The sequence below is a fragment of the Morone saxatilis genome, unplaced genomic scaffold (assembly GCF_004916995.1).
Source record: "Morone saxatilis isolate NCDOM2014 unplaced genomic scaffold, NCSU_SB_2.0 Contig22, whole genome shotgun sequence".
NCBI lineage: Eukaryota > Metazoa > Chordata > Actinopteri > Moronidae > Morone > Morone saxatilis.
In genome coordinates this window covers 17,372,389-17,392,664 of record NW_023339785.1, presented here as the reverse complement: position 1 = coordinate 17,392,664, position 20,276 = coordinate 17,372,389, and the positions used below count along the sequence as shown (strand labels likewise).

Genomic DNA, 20,276 nt, shown 5'->3' with positions numbered 1-20,276 from the left:
AATAAAAATCATACAGCATAATTAGCTGCTGGTTGACTTTTTGTGTACGATGAAATGACAATGTGGATAAGAGCAGGTAATCATGGCAGCAATGTCAAATACCAGACGGGATACAGATGCCCGAGAGACCTGAAACATGTCATATAACATGTCATATATACATATACATAACATATCACAAAGTGAGGATTCCAATAAAATGCCTTTCAGTTTCATTTGTGCTACAGGGCACATTTCCTGCATTGTTGCAATTCCTCGCCATCGGTCTCTGAAAACAGGATGTGTCCTTCGTTTGCTAAGGAAGTTCCATCATGTCAAAGCCAACTTTGTTTGTTTCTATCCTGAACAGCTGTGGCCTCAATCAGTCATCCTTGCCTTTCTCTAAGTAGAACAGACAACACAGGAGGAACAGGTTACTCCATACCACCCTTGTGTATTTCCCTATTATCTAAAAGCTCTCATTTTACTTTCTGATCCCTTTCTTCTCACACTGTCCCTCTTTGCTTTACAGTAATGTCACATTTTAAGCTCATTTGCTCTCACTACTTCACCCTTCTCCCCCTCTCTCCCCAGACCAGCGCCGGCTCTGGTCCCGGTCAGAGGGGTTAAATAGTTGGCCAGAGTTCAGAGCAGTGAACTTTCTGAACAAAGTGTCTTTTAATAAGACACAAACAGACAAAGAACAGTATCTTAAATGTCCAGCCTTCCTTCCTTTGACCACTGCCACTGACATGCAGCTCCACCCGAACAGTCTATCCATAATATATCACCAGGGTCGGTGATATAGATGACGGGTCATATCAACCAGCTGTCTGGGGATCTTTAAGGAGAAAACAATTGACAATTCAATAAACTGCTGGGCCTTGACATCTCTGTTTCCAAAAGGGCAAAACTTTTCCTTCACTTTTTATCACCCTGACACCAGTCTAAGTTTGAAGTGATTACAATAAGTTGTGTAGCAAAATATTTAAGAGATTTTTGACTGTTGGTTGTAGTTCCTCATTCTGTCTCATCCTCAACTTAAATCTGGCATTTCTTCAACAGACTAAAAATAATTTTGCATACTTCAGCTGGATTATACCACTAAGTCACAAGTGAAAATCACACTTTACAACCACAACATTCACCTTGACCTTGTCTGTTTCTCTAAGCAGTGTTGCTTTGACAACAAGGAGGAGAAACCTGTGAATGGATGACACGTTAGACCTAAACTACACTGAAATGACAGCAGAGTATAAACACAACCATGATGGAAAAGTCACAGGAAGGAAACTGTTAAGATGCCTTTTTACAGGCGACTCAACCGAGGCAGAACAATTTCCTTTCTTCTGTTCAAAGCTTGGCTTTGTGGGAATAAGTTATAGCAGAGTCAAAGCCCCCGCATACGAATTACAGCACAAAGTCTAAATGAGCATTGTTTCTCACAGCACATCTGACGCACTTCCTTTTTAAGCTGTCTTCATATGGTGTCTGAGCTAAATTTGTGGGTTTCCTGATTTGGTGGCAGAAGTGAAACTCAAAGCGCAATCAGAACAGACATAGAGGAAGCATAGGTACAAACAAAGAGGAATGGGTGAAGGGCTTCTGAGACATTTGGTGTGACAGTAGCAACAGTCAATTTATGGGATAGTGAAGGCGTAGGCACATTGAATATAATTTGTTGTCAGTGCTGTCAGGAGTATTTTTTAGAAAAGTGAAAGGCTTTCAACATTGTGTGTGTATATAGAATCAGATGTGGCCATCAAGGCCAGCAGTCTCTCTGCACTGAATCCGGAGCAAGATCAAATTTAGTTTTATATATATCAACAAAAGAAATGAAATATATTATGACATTCAATCAAAATGTTGCTTTATTTATATGTGCATTCATCTGTACAACAATTCATATTTAAAAAAAGAATATTAACAAGAACTGTACACTCGAAATGTTGTCACATAAATGACATTTGATATTACACAGCAGAGCTGAACCCCTTGGACTTTTTTTAAAACTAAAGTGCCATTAGTAATTTTGAACTAAACAAAGATCAGCCCCCTTTATCAAAAAATATGGCACTAAGGATTTAGGGCCCTTTACTGGAATAATACTTGTGGGAATTTTAAATGTGGCATGAAATATGCTTCCTATACATTCAGCAGCGTTTTTCTCTTCCTGGACAGATGGCAGCTTTGTCTAGTTTCAGGAATATGTCACACATCTTGGATCTGATGCTGCGGGGACATCGTCTTGCTGGCTGGATGCGGCGTCGCCATGGGGTCTGAGGGTGTTCTTGCATTTTGGAATAGAGTGCCCTTTTAATTTCTGATGTTAACCTTTTCCCCCGGAGCAGCCAGGGGAGCATTTTGCTCCCTCAGATCTGCTCTGGTGTAGATCTGCCTGTCTGCTTGGCAGTAGCCGGCCATGTCGCCCCCGGCCTCTTTCTCCCCCCGTCTATGTGGCTCCCAGTTCACATTTCTGCAGAAGAGAGAAGAAGAGAAAAATACAAAAACTCAGGAGCCAAAACATGAGAACAAGCACACAGGCATATTAACACACACACAAGCATGCACTGACTAATAAGTGAGCCTTGTAAAGATACAGGGGGAGTTACAATTAATTTGTACCATTAATTCTCTCAGAGACAACTGATAGCAGAGGATGTATGTTTTGTTCTTTTTGGTTCGTGTGTGTGCACAGGGCCATGCATGTGTTCACGGGCCTCTGAAACACCACTGCTTTAGTACTGATAGCAGGACCCTGATGCTTGTGTAGTGAAGTCTGCTTTTATCACTAAAGGTTGTGTAGATAGTCCACCTGAGTCCCCAGACATGGCATTTACACACAAGAGGTGCTCAGAGATAAACTGGGGTGGGAGGGGGGTTGGAGTAAAGGGTAGAAACAAAGTGGCTACTACTACGCACTGTTTTTCAATGTGTAACATCTACTCTGTCAGCGTCTCCGCCAGCATTACACACCGCAGCCTGCTGGCTTGTCAGCTTAAGTGGAAAATGAATAAAGAAAACATTGAGTGATTGGGGTAGGGGTGTAATTCTCTTAAATATGTACCTGCAAGTTCCTTATCCAACATGTTGATAAAACTCTCAAGTTCCCTCGTGTCTCCCAGCTTGGCTGCAGAAAGAGGACAGAAAGAAGGAATTTGAGAAGCTACAGAAAAAAAAAACAGCAGTGGAACATTTTTGTGGAGAAATGCGGCTCAGTTCGATGGTATTTCCTTTGGACCCAAAAGCTGAAAACTAATCTAAGTCCCAGAATTACTGTACTGAACCAAACTGCTTCTGGACCGGCAAAAAAAATTTTAGATCCTTTTCTACAAACTGAAATAAAGCTGATCTTATGCGCTATAAAACCTGGACAGCTTGCGAATCCAACCAGGATCCCTGTTGTAAATATGTTAAGGTATTCTGTGTAAACACAGACAGACTGAATGACACCTCCCTTCTCATTTTCATCTATTGATATTTAACAGTAGTCTGTGTCATTTAAACACACCTGAGCCAGTCTCCACATAGCATAACAGCACAAATAACCCCTGCAGGAGACTTGGAGAGAGGGGGGGCTGAGATGTTGCAGTCACAGCGGCAGGGGCTTTGTTGTGTTAAAAAACAGAGCTCCCAGCCTAATGTAGAGAGTTTTTTTGTGTAGCTGTGACAGTGATCAGAGCAAAAGGGATAGTGATCGCTGTAAGACTGAGGGCTATCTGGATGGAGATGGAGCTGATGGGAGACTCTAGTACCTTTCGGTGCCAGCGTTATGCCTGCTGTGTGAAGCTCCTCCTCGCTGGTGTTCAAACTGTTTCCCAAAGAAGCTTCACTGCCTGAGGAGGGGGGAGAGGGAGGCAATGAGGGAGTGAGTGGAGACAATAAAAAAAAAAGATAAGCACTAAGGCCAGCCGATGCAAATGATCAACAACAACGACAACAATTTTAACACAATGCTGGAGTTGCATATAATGATGATAACATGGAGTTAAAATGAAGGTAAACACGTGTTCACTGTTAGCGACTCCCGAGTGTCAGCTTTTTGAAAGCGGCCTGCCTCTCGAAGCGTTAGGGGGCCAAAATACTTTCAATAATGACGACGCATGGGAGCAGAAAAACACACTTTCTTCTTTTATCTCATAAACGTCGACAAACACACAACAGCAACAGAAAAAAAACCCAGACAATTACAGGAGATGGGTTATCCATAATTGCAATTTTTTCCAGTACGCAGCTACAGTATTGTTATGAGCAAAACAGACACTTTAATAAAAGTGTACAGGGAGGTGTCCTCTTGTACCACTAATTTCATGCAAATTAAAAGTGTCAAGCAGCAGTTGTTTGGGATGATAAAGGGGCTTAACCAGCACCCATGGGGACTTCATACAACCTCACTCACCAGCAAATGATGCACTAGCACTTTGAACAATAAGCAAACATTATCTTGATCACAGTAACATTATTCTAGGGTGACGATCCTGTCACTCACTGTAATCCGAGTCCTCCACTCCACTGTCGTCCCCCAGCCCTGTGCGACTTTTGGCCTCGTGCAGAACGTGTTGGTACGCATGAGGTTTGCTTTGAGAAGGGGCCTTCAGTTCCTCCACCACATCCTGGAACTCCTGCAGCAACTCGCCCAGCTCGAGCTCTAAGTCTGCGGAAAATGTGAGAGCAGTTGGAGAGAAACCACATTACTCCACTGAAAGGAAATGTTAAGATCATCCCAGTTTATTTCCAAAAGTACATTAGTAGGGTTGCGAAAAAAATTGCATTTTAAAGACCCGTTTATTTAGAATAGCCTTTTTTTATATAAAACAAACAGAAAACCTATCAAAGATCCTGGATATGTCCCAAATATAAGATTATAATCATTAAGATTTGACTTCTGGATGAGAATGGAATTAAACAGAAGCTATAAGCCAAACCCTGCAGCTGACGTTTATGTCAGTGGGTTGTATCAGATAACTTGATGTATGATAATAAAGCTAACAGCCCATACGGCATATAAAACATCTAACAGCCTGTAAAACACCTGGTCTGCAAACTGTGATAAACAAATATTACATTTTAAGTCCAAGTTCTATGCTTTGGGCTGTAATAAAGAGACACTTTCGGCCATTTCTTGAATAAATACAGAGTCATAAAACAAGGGAGGCAGTATGGGATGAACGCATTTCAGTTTACCCACCATTTCATCAGTTATTTTATTAGACTAACATGAATATGACAGAGCTTTAACAGTTCCCTATGGAAAGGCAAAAAGTAGCAGGACACAGCAAGAAAAAAAATGATTTAAAAACCTGTGAAAGAATACAGCATCCAAGAAATATTGACTGAATAATAAAAAATACAGATATGTGCCATGTAGACTGTGGAATACATACCAACAAATAGAATATAGTGTAAAACATGTCAATTAAAAACATAGCAGACTACAGTTTAAAAAAAACTGCTCACTCCCTCAGTGTAACTTTAATTTACATCAATATAATGTGAAAGGTAGGCAAGGTCTGGGGTTTTAAGAGGTTAAAATAAAAGTTACAGCCTCTCTAAGAGCTTTACACTGGTGTTAGCTGTTTGTTATGATCACAAACATCACTGCATCATCATTTAATGGCTCAAGTAGTCGTTGGACTCACCTGTGTTAATTTCTGAGGACATGTTGGAGCAGTGAAATAAAACACCACCGGGCTGCTGTGTGTCTGAACGGTTACAAGCTGATGCAGTTTATTATAAAGCACCTCCACACCCGCTCATGCAGCGGGCCGGAGCAGCCAATCAGGTCGCAGAGAAACCTCAAAGGTCTGCAGCTGCTCTGGTCTTAACTGGAAAAAGTGGGCGGAAAGTTGAAAGGAAAAGCATAAGCAAATGAGACAGAAATAATCCGTTACGCAACTCAGGTCGAGGCTTACAGTCTGTCTCCCCTCCATGCTTTCAAAATAAGACGGAAACTTTGTGTAGACTTTAAAAGTTACCCGTTTTTTAATAAGCGATTTATCCTGTTTGGGGCGCAAGCAGCTTGCTACAATAGGATTTTACAGAGGACCTTAAAGTGTTCTTCTGAGTTTGAGCGAGGCTTTATTTAGGAATATAAACTGATGATGATGATCACATGGTGAAATCAAAAGTTGGGACTTTTTTACTTTGCTACATAGTTTTCATTGTGTGAATGTATACCTGAGTTTTTCTCTGTGTGGTGGATACTCACGTATTACCTTTTTACTTGAAAATAAAAAAAGGGTTAAAAAAACAGGGTCTGTTAATGCATTAAAACCCAACTTTTTAAATAAATAATTTTGCTGTAAGCGGTGCAGTACTCTGCTCTGTCGACAGAGGCCCCTGATGTGCAATTCCTCCCACAAAACAGCTGTTCAAGTCCTATATCAATAGTGGTATATTTTGATCCTTTACTAAAGTAATGATAATACCACAGTGTAAAATACTCCAACAGAGCACATATAATGCAGAATAACCCCTATTAAATAGTATTACCAATTATATATCATATTATATCGGTGTGTTATAATGTATGCATTATTGTGTAGAATTTTAATGTTGTCATTGCTTAATATACTGTTGGGAAGTTTATGGCATGAAAATACATCCTATTTTAAAATACGTTTTGAATCTTTAATTTAATCAGAATCAGAATTAGAATCACTTTTACTGGCCAGGTATGTGCGCGCACACACACACACACACACACACACACACACACTGCTCTCAATGTACAAACACATACTATCTTTATGTACATGAGGTAGGTGGATATGACCGTCTACTGTAGATACAGTACATATAGTAAGAACAGCATAGGTAAATGTATTCGAATAGAATTTATGTTTTAAAAAAGAAACAGAATTTTCAACAATGGGAAACCTACAAAGTAACTAGTAACCAAAGGTGTTGATAAATATAATGCAATAAAAGTTACAATAATACTCTCTGAAATGTAATTCAAAATTGTACTTGAGTAGTTACTTTTTACCGCTGATGTTCACCTATAGAAGAAACTTCCAATTTATGTCTATATACAGTATGTTCCCATGTGAATGCAGCAACAGTTAAGCATTGTTAACACTGTTATTGGTGTTATTTATAGAGACTTGATCCCAAGGGTTATAAAGGCTTCTGGAAATTTGGGCAGAAGAAAACAGCACCGGAAGAGAAAAATGATCCGGAGGCAGTTAAAACATTATGAAGTAGTTAAAAAAAGGTGGCAGGTGTGCTAATAAAAAGTGTGTAAGCACATTTGGTATTAGCACATAAATCCTGTCCCATATAGTTAAAAGATAGAAGAAATAAAGGATATGTACATAACATAAGCCCCATGCTTACTCATTGTTTTTTTTTTCACGAGTTGCTTCAAATACATCTATTCATCTCATGCAGATAAACCTGTTGTTCTTCTGACCACTCCTGTGTCAGTCTGGCACGCAAGGTAAGTGTTTGTAGGAGGGGCATGTAATGAATTATGCCTTGCAGGTTTAGGTTGCTGCTTCTGTCCTCAGCGCTCACTCTCTGCCTGGGAACTTGGGTAACATGTGTGAGGGCGATGGGCCATGGGACTCCTGATAATATGAACTGGGCTGGACTACTGCAGGTCAGTGAGTCAAAAGCAATTTAAGGCTTTTCCATTCTGATGGTATCTAATTACTGTCTCTGTGTTTCTATGGAGTGAAAGGGTATAACTTGAATGTTATTCTTCAGTGTGCGATTTTAAAAGATATAAATACACTGAATGTGTGATAGAGCACTCAGAGAAGCACTGAAGAGTTTGGGGGTTATATAAAAATGATGTTCACTCGGAGCCTCTTAAATATTAAAAGAAAAACTGATAAAATATTTGTGAAAATGCACACAAAAAAAAATATTTTTATTGTTTGTGTGTTATTTGTGTATGAGAGTAATTGGTTGAAGATAAGTGAGGGGCATCACATTACCTTCATTGTGCAGTTGTCTGGTTTTAAAAGGGCTCACTGAGGCATGAAGTTTAAACCTTATCACCACCAGCGAAAACCTTACTCTGTCAGTTTTGAGCGCAATAAAAAGACTGTTATGTCATAACCAAAATCTTGGTGTTTATCAAAGTTTTCACAGTTTGTTTCTTCTCTTATCAGAATCTGCTGGTCGTGGTCCACCTCCGGCAGATATGTGGTTCTGTCTGGTTTTCTATCCCAGAGGAACAGGATTCTGGTATTCTGGCTGGGTCACTTAGTAAACACTTCTCACCTCCGTACCAGCTTCTCACCCAGGAGTATTTGTGGATGGACAAAAACACGGGGAATTTCTACACCACTGAGCAAAAGATGGATCGCGAGGCCCTGTGCCCCGAGGAGACAAAAGCTGAGGAATGCATTATTCTACACAATGCTGTCGTGGGGCCCTTAGGAGACCTTATACAGTTTCCTGTGATCATAGAGGACATCAACGACAATGCACCTCATTTCGAAAACAGTGAAATACACCTGAAGGTGTCTGAGGACGTGACTGTGGGGACCAGTTTCTTATTGGATGACCAGGCTCAGGACAGGGATGCTGGACCTAACGGCGAGTTGCATTACCACCTACAAGATTCTGATGGAGTTTTCAGTTTAAAAGTCGAGGAAGACGGGTCTGTTCTCATGCTGGTGGTGCAAACAGCTTTGGATAGGGAGACTCGGGACCTGTATCAGATAGTGCTGGTGGCCACCGACTGCGGCTCAGACTCTTTAAGTGCTACAGCAACTTTAATAGTCACAGTGACAGATGTTAATGACAACTGTCCAAGCTTTAGCTCTGACAGCCCCCGCAGTGTCACCATCCCCGGAGACTCCCCGAAGAACATGCTAGTTGCTCAGGTCAGAGCCACAGACCCAGATTTAGGCCCAAATGCTGCCATCATTTACTCCCTCAGTCCCAAAGTCTCTGAGCGGGCCAAGAAGCTCTTTAGCCTCGACAGCCTCACTGGGTACATCAGACTAACACAAGACCTCCAGAGTGACAACTCAGAGGAGTTGCTGTTGAAAGTGTTAGCTAGCGGCCATCACTGCCCCCCAGCAGACACTCAGGTAACTGTATCCGTGCTCCCCAAGGCGGACCAAGAGCTGACTGTCAAGATCGGGTTCATAGTGGAGCATCAAAACCAAACTATGGTGTTACTAGAGAACCAGCCCCCCACTGCCTTAGCCGTTTTAGAGCTTGAGGGTGACAGCAGCTTTAGAGACTCATCTCTTGCCATTGAGGGCAAAGTGCCTTTCACTTTGAGCCTACAGAATGGCAAATATCTTCTTTCCACATCAAAGCCCCTAGACTATGAGATGAAAAGTGAACATAATATTTCTATGCTAGTGCACGGGAGATCTTCTGAAGGGACCGCTCATTTCAGGTATGTGATCAGGGTGATAGTGGCAGATGTCAATGATAATGCTCCACATTTCCTCCAGTCTCACTATGAGCTGGAGGTGGAGGAAAACAACCAACCAGGGATTTCATTGCTGCGGGTCTCAGCTTCAGATGCAGACAGTGGATACAACGGCAGGGTGACCTACAGGCTGGATAAACACACATCTACCATCTTTAACATTGACCCTGAGTCTGGGCAACTGTCTGTATCAGCTTCTCTGGATAGGGAACAGCAGGGTGTACACAAACTCACTGTGTTTGCACAAGATACAGGCTCTCCCCCCTTGGAGTCCGTGGCCACAGTATCCATTCGTGTTCTGGACCAGAATGACAATGCACCTGTTTTTCTAACCCCTCACTTTATCTTTTTCACCCCTGAGAATGTACCGCCATTCGCCCAGGTGGGGGTGCTAAGGGTGACAGACCCAGACGAAGGGGAAAATGGGAACACAGAGTTGCATGTTGTAAACAGCAGTGGACCTTTTGTTGTGGATAGCACCCAGGGGACACTGCGCACCACCACCAACTTGGACCGCGAAACAGAGGACCGCTATGAACTCTACCTGCTGGCCAGCGATCATGGGCACCCAGTCTCTTTTACCTCCACTGCCAGGATAACTATCTTTGTGGAGGACATCAATGACAACCAGCCAAAAGTGATCCTTCCCAGCAGCAACTCCTCATGCCTGACTGTCTCTCCAGAAATCATTGCAGGCACCATGGTAACAAAGATCTATGCCATCGACGAGGACTCAGGGCTGAATTCGGAGATTACATACACTGTTGTGGTGCCAGAGCCAGTGCAAAACAGGAGCCCCTTCCGGGTGGATTCAAGGTCAGGGAACATCACCGTAACGCAGCAACTTCTACAAAAACACCTGGGAATGCACCACCTGTTCATTGTGGTCAGAGATGGGGGGAAACCAGCTCCGCTTTATACCACTGTCTGGGTTAATCTGTTGGTCAATGAGAGCATGGAGCCCTGCCATTTGGACAGGGTGCCCACATGGACAGGGGCATCTGACTTGTTTTACAGCCCCTCAAAGGCCCCCATCTGTGAGGTGGAGGACACAAGATCGGCTCAGCTGATACTGCTATTAGGCCTGGGTATGATGCTGGCATCCACATGTTTACTTGTGGTGACTGCAGTGTTATACCTGAAACAAAGGAGAAGAGATCTACAGCAGAACAAGAGGGGGAATATTGAGGAGAATGAGATTCCACTCCAGATCACACACAAATATTACTCTGATGAGTAACAGAATGAAGCATTGCATGTAATCCTCACTCACACTGTGTCAAGTAATGAAATCCGTCTGTGAATTAAAGACATTCTGAATATTTGTCAAAGACTTCTTGTATTTTAATACTCAAATTTATTGAATTATTCTGATAGTGTATTCAAAATTCTGTCAGCAGCAAAACTGCACAATTCTGTGAAAATAAAGTTGATTCATTGTCTAATAAAAGATCCCTGTAAGTTACTGGCAAAGTTTATAAAAGGTGATCTGATAAGTTAAATATTTGGGTTACCAGCAGAGTCCTTGTGCATGAACTGTAGAACTGTAATGACACAGGTGATGTGCACAGCATTAGTCACAAACATAGATTATATCACAGCAAGGTATTGCTAAAATACCAGAGTCCTCTTTAGGGATCATTCTTTATGACCTCTACAGCGTGAAGAAGACTGAGGTAATGGCCCGCTAAGTTAATTGGGTCATTCTCAGATTTCTAACTCTGAGTGACGGGGAGTCTAAGGTATTTAGACCCACAAAAGGGTTTAATGTTCCTCCAGTGGGGAGGTGATGAAAGTCTCTCAAGAAACAACTCTGAGATGACCACAGGGGGCGGAGCACAGCTGTGGACAGGTGAGAGGCGGCAGAGGGAAAGCACACCGCCATCTCAAGTCACCGCCTCACACCTGTTACCTGATAATGCTGCTTCTCACACACGGAACAGCATCTCACCCAAATAGCAGAAAACCTACTGTGCTGCACCCAGTAAGCCAATAACAGGCTTGTTGTTTTGATGACAGATGTTGGGAGTGAAATCACACCGCGTTCAAAAGAAATCTTTACAAAAGGTAGTTGCTCTCATGTGTTAGTGATACATTTGTATGCTGGGGAACAATTGAGATATCAAACCAGGTTTAGTGATGCATTAAGTATGAACGCGTCAAGGTAAAATGTGTTTGCAAATCTGTGAACACACAATTACACAAAGAGGGCAGGCTAATTGTTTTAGCTTTCACTAAGGAAAACATTTCTTATCTTTGCATATCTTTGTATCATAAACTATTGAACAATCCTTTTAAGATACACCTGTGTTACAGGAAAGGAGGAAAGCCACGAGTCAGAGCCTGTAAAACACAAGGTACAACAACCTGGTTAGTGGAGAACAGGGCTTGTATAACATGAGTGGTGTTTCTCTGAGGACTTCTCAGCTAGCAGCTAGCGGCTTAAAAATAAATAATCTAATAGGGTTGTAAAATGAGACTAACTATATTAGCTGAGAGGAAATAGAGAGCCTCATAACAAAATTACAAATTAAAGGAGCATCTTTAGATGAGGATAATTCCTTATGGAAAATAATTATAAAGGATAATTCCTTATGTAAAGATGCTGCTTTAATTTGTAATTGTCAGATTCCAGTAGAACATGTACAACCTAATGTATAAACAGCATCATTGTGGTTCAAAAGAGACATTTTTGACCTGGTTGACAACATTCTGACAGTGGATATTTTTTTTTTATGTTTAGCCATGCTTCTTAACAAAACTGACTTTTCTGAGAAAATTAACAGTATTGACGGACACAACTGTATAAGTGCTGTGGCAGGGGAAAGCCTGCCATCTACTGGGCACAGATGAAGCCAAATCTGGCTCTTTATTTCTGGTATTTGGCCAGAGGGTGGAGATGAATCAGAGGACAGTCTCTCACTCCGCCACAGTCAGGTCGCCTGAGATCAGTGATGTTTCCCTGCTGCACGCTGCTCTGCTCCACTCCACTCACAGCACATCTCATTTTAATCTTTTTTTTTTCTCAAACTGAACATTTGATAGTGGGTTATGGGGTTGCATGAGCTGAAATGGACAAAGAAACCAGCTGGCACAGAACCAAATACCCAGTAGATTATTTCTGAGATACACATCAGGGGTTTTATGATCACAAATGACATAACAATTGAGTCCAATTAAAATACTAGTGATGTTTTTGTTATCAAAGAAACTTGATGTAGTGATGCTGAAAATACTCCTCATTGGTCCTCAACCATCCAGCTTGAAAAGGAATATTTGACTTTATCAAAAGTTGTGTTATCCACATATCCATGGTATGTGAATGCCAGTCTGAGCTTGCTTTTAAAAGGCACATTCCAAAACTAAATGGATAGAGATAAATGGTAAAGCCCATATCAGCGTAGCCAGCTGGGATATCAGATCTTTCCTGTTCAGTACCTCAGACACTGCAGTCAAACAGACATTAGCTGACAGCAAAGACTGGTGAGCATACCCTGACTGTCCATAGGCATGCAGCATCTCATCATAGACCATCTGCATGATTCATGAGCTGTTTCTCATTTGGTTTTATTCATCAGTTGCCATGTTTTGTTGTTTTTTAACAAAAGGCCTTGGCAAACCTGGGACTGCATGGCCTAGAGTTGGGATATCCAACTTGCAGTAAAGGGAAAGTTAGTAAATTTCCTTCTTCTGTATTTGCATAAATTGCAAGTTGCTCTCTCTCTCTCTATATGCAAATATGCGTCAACAATGAACTGAGGACCTTTCTGCAAGCGTAAGAACCTTGACCTCCTCATTATTCTCCGCCTTGAAGTTCATTGAAAAGCGACATTGTTTCTTTAAGATTTCACTCGCAGTCATCAGCGGGTCTGTCCATTGTTGGGGGAACAGAAAGAGAGTTGAGATTGATATACGGGGGCCGAAGACAAGTTGCGCATATCATCAGCGGACCAGCTGCAGTGCAGGCAGCAGCAGTAGCCAACAAGTCCTGAACGCATCCTTCCAGACATGGGTAAGAAACTCCAGCTACTCGAATCTACCTCTATTAGCTTTTAACAGATAGAATACTTCACATTATCAAATCTGCATTTTATTTGAAGTGATTGCACGCTGATATGGATGGGACTGTGAGAGGGCATCACAAGTTATTAGGTTTTTTGTCAGTTTAGAGGTCGGCCACTCACCGGCTGATGCACCACTGATATGATGAGATTTATTTCATGCTTGAGATGGCAGGACTACTTTCAGAGGAGCCTTGTCGCATTTGCTTTCGGTCGCAATCTTTCTCAATTTTTAAAGAGCCAAACTTGGCCTCGGCCATGTTTTCTTTTCTTTTTTTTTTTTGCTAGGACGAGGCCCGTATTTTCATTTGAGTCACTATCATGAGACTGTGGGCAGCTTTGGTTGACAGGGCTTCAGCATTAATTAGTTAATTGGCACAAGGTGTCTCTGAAGGCATGCGCGTTAATGTTGGGGGTATCATGTTCTGGTTTATGTTGTTGGGCTACTTGTGCTTGTGATGACCACAACTCTGCGCACACACAAAGTGCTTCCTAATGTAAGAATACTGAAAATATTTGCTAGTTTTCTCAGTTTAGCTTTTTAAACTCACTCTTCAAGCATAGTAAAATGACAGTGAGCACAGTTTGCCTCTCTCTCACTCACACACACACACACACAGCCAACACAGCCATGTAGATGTGTTCAATTAAAGAGCTATCTATTTGCCCCTCCTGCCATCTGTGTTTACTGTAATGGTACCAACCACAGTCTGTCTGCTTCCATTGTGCGTGTCTGTGTGGATGCACGCATGCAAGCGTGTAATGGCACACATGCACACAGTTGCATTGTTTGTTTATAGATTTGCTTCTCCATCCTCTTCCAGCACAGACAGCTCCCCACTATCGCTTTCTTGTTCCCATGTCTCTCCAGAAGGAAGTCTATGAGTGTGTGCATGTGTGCGCTGTGTGTGTCAAGCATCGAGGTGCCTCTGGTCTTTGTTTGCTTGACATTGGTGGCCCTTGTACCCCCATGATGCTGTGGGACAAAGACTGTTGTCTCTGCAGTCACAAAAGCAGCCTCTCTCTCTCTTTCACTTTGTCTCTCCTCTCCGTCCTCCCCCTTTTCTCACACTCCCCATGCTGGGTGGTGAATGGAGTCAGGGTGTGAGCTGGGGTCAGAGCAGACACATCCCCATGCCCTTGGCCCTTGGCATCCATTCAAACAGCACATGACTATTAGGGAGAATGCACAGCTTTAATAAAGGAGTGTTTACAGCTGCAGCTCCATCCGTAGGGACAAAGTAGAATTAGCAAATGTTTTAAAAAATAGTTGGTTCTAATTTTTAAATAAAATCTATAGCATTTTCTAGGCATGCTGGTTGTTTTGGTTTTATGTGCCCAGGTTTTGAGAAATCTCCAAGTTGTCTGCTTCCACCTCATTTCCAATGAAATTCCATGTGGTGTTCACACCAATTAAAAAGAATCCGGAGTTCCTGTTACTCTGTACATAAAGTTTAGCTCCACGACTTGTGATATCATTTGCTTTCATTCATGTATCACCTGAAAATAAAGGAAAGAAGTTATGTTTTTGTTACCTTAGAATGAGCCGTTTTCATTTACAGAGGCTGCAGGTTGCCTTCCATGGAGGCCGCCATGTTTTTACAGTAGTCCAGTACGCACATTATCACATTATGCGGGCACCGTAGTTTCTTCTTTGCACTAGGAAGGGGAAGTTGCAATCTGCAACTACACTGCTATATGCCACTATATTCTACACACTGGTCCTTTTAATCACTATTTCTGGAAATTTCTAGAATAAAGAATAATAGATTAATCAATATTTGGGAAGAAAAACTCACAGGGATCTCCCAAACCTGAGAAGTCACAACCAAAACTATTTGCATGGACACCACCACTTAAGTGAGCAAATGTTTGCTGTTTGTCTTTTTTTGTTTGTTTTTTTCATAATTTGGTTGAGGCAAACGTTTTGTTGGTTTAGCACAGCATGTCCATATTAACTTAACTAAGTCAAGAAAGCCTCAACTGTATATACTGTGCATAATTTGTATTTTGGAACAGAGTACTTCTTCTGTGCTGTCTGTCATATTGCATCAGTTAATTATGTTCCCTGACTTTCACGGTGCTGTGCCTTAACTAACAGGTTGCTATGACTGCTGTATGCGCTGTTTGGGTGGGGTGCCGTACTGCTCCCTGGTTGCCACACTGCTGTGTTTCTCTGGCATTGCCCTCTTCTGCGGTTGTGGGCACCAGGCACTCACAGAGACAGAGAGACTCATCGAGACTTACTTTGCCCGTAACCTTCAGGACTACATCACCCTCGCCTACATGTGAGTGGTAAATTTAAAACTTTCATCATTTGAATGAGATCTTTTTACCCTGACCATGGGATTTCTGAAGTTGTAGTTTCTATTCAGAAGGTTTATTTTCTTTGTAACCATGAATTTTCTTTTTCTGCATCTCCTCAGCATTCAATATTTCCAATATGTCATCTATGGTTTGGCCTCCTTTTTCTTCCTCTACTGCATCGTGCTGTTGGCGGAGGGTTTCTATACCACAAGTGTTGCCAAGCAAACCTTTGGAGAGTTTAGGAGCACCATGTGTGGCCGCTGCCTCAGCTCCTCGGTGAGAGAGGGCCCAGAGTGGGACAAGTAAAGGGGATTGGAGAGATTGGATGGGATTAATACACATATCACTCCCTGGTGGGTGCTGAGCCAAAAATCTTAAAGCTGCTAAAAACCTTTGGGGACATGCAAAGATAAGCATACAGTGTGTGTGTTTGAGCGGTTAGGTTTGGGGGGGCTGAGTGGTCGGAAGACAAGGAGAACAGAGAGTGAGATAATAGGGAAAGCTAATCGTAAAAAGTAAATGTGGTCACTAAGTGAGTCACTGCTCATAAAAAACACTCTCTTAGATTACTTGTGTGGATCAGTCTATTATGACAATGCACCCTAATGTTTACTCTGCTCCTTCCTCATACAGTTTATAGTGATGACATATGTACTAGCTGTGCTGTGGCTGTTGGTGTTTGCCTTCTCTGCCCTGCCTGTCTACTTCTTCTACAACATGGACGCCACCTGCCACACCATTGATGTTCTCACTGAGACCCCAGCGAGTATCAACCAGCTCTGTGTTGATGCAAGGCAATACGGTAAGAAGACCTCTAGTAATGGCAACCTATGAGACCTATGTTTTTTAGTTTAGGGGATAAGTCTAATAAAACTCTATATTTTTCTTATTAACAAATTCCCATGTAAAGACCAAAACCAATAATGAATTGTTCCTACTAACAGCCCGTGCAACCAAAACGCATTCCTCTGTGCCCTCCCAGTAGCTCTGAAGCTGTTCCTAGGCACAGATACTAAATGCTAAAATCAGCATGCTTACATGCTCACAAACATGCTGATGTTTAGCAGATATGTTTACTATGTTCACCATCATGCTTAAGTGTGTTAGCATGCTAACATTTGCTAATAATGAGCACTTAACACAAAATATAACTGAGACTGATGGGAATATCATTAGTTTTGCAGCTCATGAACCTGAAAAGTGAGAGGATCACTGGAAATATTACATTTCATCTTTTGATGGGGACACGAATGTTTGTACCAGATTTTATGGCAATCCATCCAATAGTTGAGACATTTCACCAGAATCGGAAAGGTGAAACTTCATGGTGGCAATGAAGGACTATCAGGCGATTACCAAAGTCATTAGGATTTATCCTCTGAGGAACACGAATGGTTGTGCAACATTCTGTAGCAATCCAGCCAATAGTTGTTGAGATATTTCAGTCTGGACCCCCAGACCAACATTCCCATCCATAGAGCCCTTTTTTATCCCACAGTGAGCCACACTGTTGCACTGGGTGACATGTCCCCTCATTACCATGAACATGGGCATTGATCTTTTTATATGATTTGTGGACAATAACAGAAACATAGAATAAAGCCATCTTTATCGTTGTGCTTGTATGTGTACTTAAGAGAGAGAATTGAATAGAGAAATTTGATTTTTACCAGGGCTCCTGCCATGGAATGCAGTGCCAGGGAAAGCTTGTGGTATAACTCTGTCCACTGTTTGCAAGACCAGAGAGGTAAGAACCAGCAAATAATTGAAGCTCTGGATGTCATGTTCTACAGTCTGCCTGACATGAAATGAAGATGACATGTAATCACCATTAATGCAAATCTCCTCCTTTCAGTACCGAATGACCTATGACCTCTACATTGCTGCCTTCGCCGGTGCGGGCATCACTCTCTTGGCTCTGGTGAGTGATTATGCTTCAGCCGTGGCCAATTTGACTGCGTTTCCACTGTGGGGTACAACAATAGCGTTATGGCTCATGTGACTTAGTGACGCTCAAAGTGTGGGCGGCGAGGCATCTCAGGCCTCCATGACTGATGACTTCTGTACTATTGCTCTCTGTTCCTCTTTCTCAGCTGACACAAACATCATAATAATGCCGTAATGTCTAGTGGTTTTCCAGCCAGACAAATGTTACACCCATTATACTTGCATGCTCCATTACAGAAGCTGTTATACGGGTGGTATCGGCTATCAAATTAATGTCATTAGCAGACAATCATATTTTTTTTTCTTATTTGTAGAGTTTCAGGATGTGGATTTTTCTTTTCACTTCTGTTCTGACACTTCCTGTCTCTGTTTGTGCTTCCATAGCTGACCTATACTGTGTCAACCACCTATAACTTTGCGGTTCTACGGTATCTGGGGAGAAAGGGCATAGGTGCACGGTGTTAGGCTCCCCAACTTCCTCTCTGCTCTATCATTACTTCACCAACATGGGGATCTAAAGGGATGGCAACAACTCTCCTTCTACATCATCTGCACAGAAACCACCTATGATCACGGACTCTTAAGTGTTGTCTTATACATTATATGTCCTATATTTTTACTTTTCTTATTGGGAAGAATGTTGTTATTTTGGTTTTTCCTTTCCTTTTGTTTTTTTATATGCGTGATGTTTGCTTGCTGCTTTTACATGCAGTAAGTCTTATTTCAGTATTTTCAATGCCATGTCACCAAAATATTTGTAAATTATTGCTCTTGTTACTTGCCTGTCTAAAATTCATTTTGGTTCCCACTGCACTCAAAAACACAAATAACACACAACTAATAAATTAACATATATAAGAAATAACCACCAATTTGCAACATATGTGCAGCTAGAATGCAGCTGTTACACAGAATAGGGATTATAGGTTACCATGGTTACCATGGTTACCATCCCGCACATCTGGTTGCCATGGTGGCAGACAAGCATGCATTTGCAGTCTCACACTGACCTCAGGACTTTTCTCACGGGCTGGAGAAAAGCCTCAACAATGGAGTCATGCCCGATTTTAAAAGCTAGCCAATGAGGACCCAGTTGTGGGGGCCACCTGCGCTACGAGTCTCTGCCAAGGGTTATATTACATGTCAAAGGAGGGGGTCCTCCAGACAAAGAGAGGGTTAGACCTCTAAAGCATCAATGCAGCTCTCCTGAGACAGCAACCACACACACACCCAACTTCATCCACATGCTGCTGCATGACCCCCACTGAATAATGGAAATGATGGATTCAGAGTAAGGGGACTGAAGGAATTTTAGATTATTTTAAATAGTTTCTTTCTGACAAAGGGACATACTTGTTTAGTTTGATCTAGAAAGGTCTGAAATGTTCTCATAATCTTGAGACTGCAAAAGCACTAGGTGCTAAATTATCGAGTGACCTCAATTTATTTGACCTAAAACCTGAGGTGCGAGTCCCCCCCCCCCCCCCCCNNCCCCCTCTGCTGTTAATGCATGAGACTGAGGTACTTTTATAGAGATAGGACAGCTTTGTTTTGTCTCTAATTCTTTAGGAATTTTGTTATTGTAGTTATTGTATAACATGTTTACTTATTGTAGCCGAATTTACTACTACTTTTACACTTTGGGTATTACTAACAAAACCTTTTGCAACATAATAAGTAGATTATTCTATTTGGTGGAAGCTTTACCAAGCTGTGAGTGGTGGATTTGTCCAGTGGCCGCTGGCTGTTTGATTTTCTTGTGTGTGTTGGTAAAATTTGATAATAAAAGAATATTCTTTAAAGTATTTGTGAAGAGTGCATCTTAAAACATTTGTTTGTAGTCTGTGAAAGTGCGGTGTCTGGTGTAGTGTCAGTGTTTCACTGGCGCTCCATTCTTGGCTTCCCGCCACATCTAGGGGGCCAAGGTATTTTGTAAGGTGTTTTGTATTCTCTCCTCTTGTGTCCACAGGTGCACTGTTCCCTGCACTTGGCTGTGAACCAGGTATATCTGAGGAAGCTGAGGCACAGGGCGAAAGAGGAGAAGAGAGGCTATGACCTGTATGGTAGGCTACAGAGAGACAGAGGAGGGACATTGTGCTCTCCATACCCTGCAAACACACCTGACATCAACTGACAAGAGCCTTTCCATGATGACAATGACAATTGAGCTGGTCATCAAAAGTATACTGTTTTGTTGTTAAAGTTTTCCACTTTATTGGTACAACTTGGTGGTATTTGTTAAATTGATTCCCTTCATTATTTTGATGTTTTCATTAAGATATAGGCTATTGTTAGATCTAAAATTGTAAAATGGTACAAATGCATTTGGGAACTGACCCATAGGTTACAGTTGGGCTTAATTCCAATAATGTTCTGCATTTGACCAGTGTATATAGAACCTATACTTTCTTTATATTTCCTTAGTTTGAAAGGCAGAAATTATGAAAAAAATAAAAGTTGTTTTTCTTCTGCCCAGGTCTAATTTCACAGTATGCGGTGCATGCTTGATATCCTTTTTAATGAAGGGGAAATAAACAGTGTTCATGTCTCTTGGGTTCCCACACATACTTGGTCATTCA

The 20,276-nt window shown here is 41.8% G+C and overlaps 3 protein-coding genes across 4 annotated transcripts; 2 read left to right on the top strand and 1 right to left on the bottom strand.

Moving 5' to 3' along the window:
* Positions 1–1,827: 1,827 nt before the first annotated feature.
* Positions 1,828–5,805, bottom strand: si:dkey-27i16.2 (regulator of cell cycle RGCC). The gene is made up of 5 exons (XM_035669841.1): positions 5,619–5,805; positions 4,469–4,633; positions 3,735–3,815; positions 3,047–3,109; positions 1,828–2,455 (listed from the first exon to the last, which is right to left on the bottom strand). The coding sequence occupies exons 1-5, from the start codon at positions 5,638–5,640 to the stop codon at positions 2,448–2,450; spliced, it is 339 nt and encodes a 112-aa protein (XP_035525734.1). The 5' UTR covers positions 5,641–5,805; the 3' UTR covers positions 1,828–2,447.
* pcdh20 (protocadherin 20) lies at positions 5,735–10,622 on the top strand. Its single transcript, XM_035669840.1, is given in 4 exon segments — positions 5,735–5,813; positions 7,465–7,514; positions 7,517–7,582; positions 8,100–10,622. Coding segments are annotated over 4 exon segments (2,718 nt in total).
* A 2,622-nt stretch (positions 10,623–13,244) lies between these two features.
* plp1a (proteolipid protein 1a) lies at positions 13,245–20,228 on the top strand. Of its 2 annotated transcripts, none has more exons than XM_035669884.1 (7): positions 13,245–13,394; positions 15,545–15,731; positions 15,870–16,026; positions 16,384–16,552; positions 17,424–17,497; positions 17,606–17,671; positions 19,667–20,228. In XM_035669884.1, the coding sequence occupies exons 1-7, from the start codon at positions 13,391–13,393 to the stop codon at positions 19,829–19,831; spliced, it is 822 nt and encodes a 273-aa protein (XP_035525777.1). In that variant the 5' UTR covers positions 13,245–13,390; the 3' UTR covers positions 19,832–20,228. The 2 variants fall into 2 exon arrangements, with proteins under 2 accessions (XP_035525777.1, XP_035525778.1); XM_035669885.1 differs by lacking the exon at positions 19,667–20,228 and adding an exon at positions 18,082–19,192.
* The last annotated feature ends 48 nt before the right edge of the window (positions 20,229–20,276 follow it).

What these genes read in the sequence shown, in the direction of transcription:
- si:dkey-27i16.2 (XM_035669841.1), bottom strand. Translation starts at nt 5,640, where the DNA reads ATGTCCTCAGAAATTAACACAG. An exon ending in GTCCTCAGAAATTAACACAG is followed by an intron (nt 4,634 to 5,618) that starts GTGAGTCCAACG and finishes CATTTTCCGCAG; the next exon opens with ACTTAGAGCTCGAGCTGGGC. An exon ending in AGTGGAGGACTCGGATTACA is followed by an intron (nt 3,816 to 4,468) that starts GTGAGTGACAGG and finishes CCCCCTCCTCAG; the next exon opens with GCAGTGAAGCTTCTTTGGGA.
- plp1a (XM_035669884.1), top strand. An exon ending in TGTTGATGCAAGGCAATACG is followed by an intron (nt 16,553 to 17,423) that starts GTAAGAAGACCT and finishes GATTTTTACCAG; the next exon opens with GGCTCCTGCCATGGAATGCA. An exon ending in CTGTTTGCAAGACCAGAGAG is followed by an intron (nt 17,498 to 17,605) that starts GTAAGAACCAGC and finishes TCCTCCTTTCAG; the next exon opens with TACCGAATGACCTATGACCT.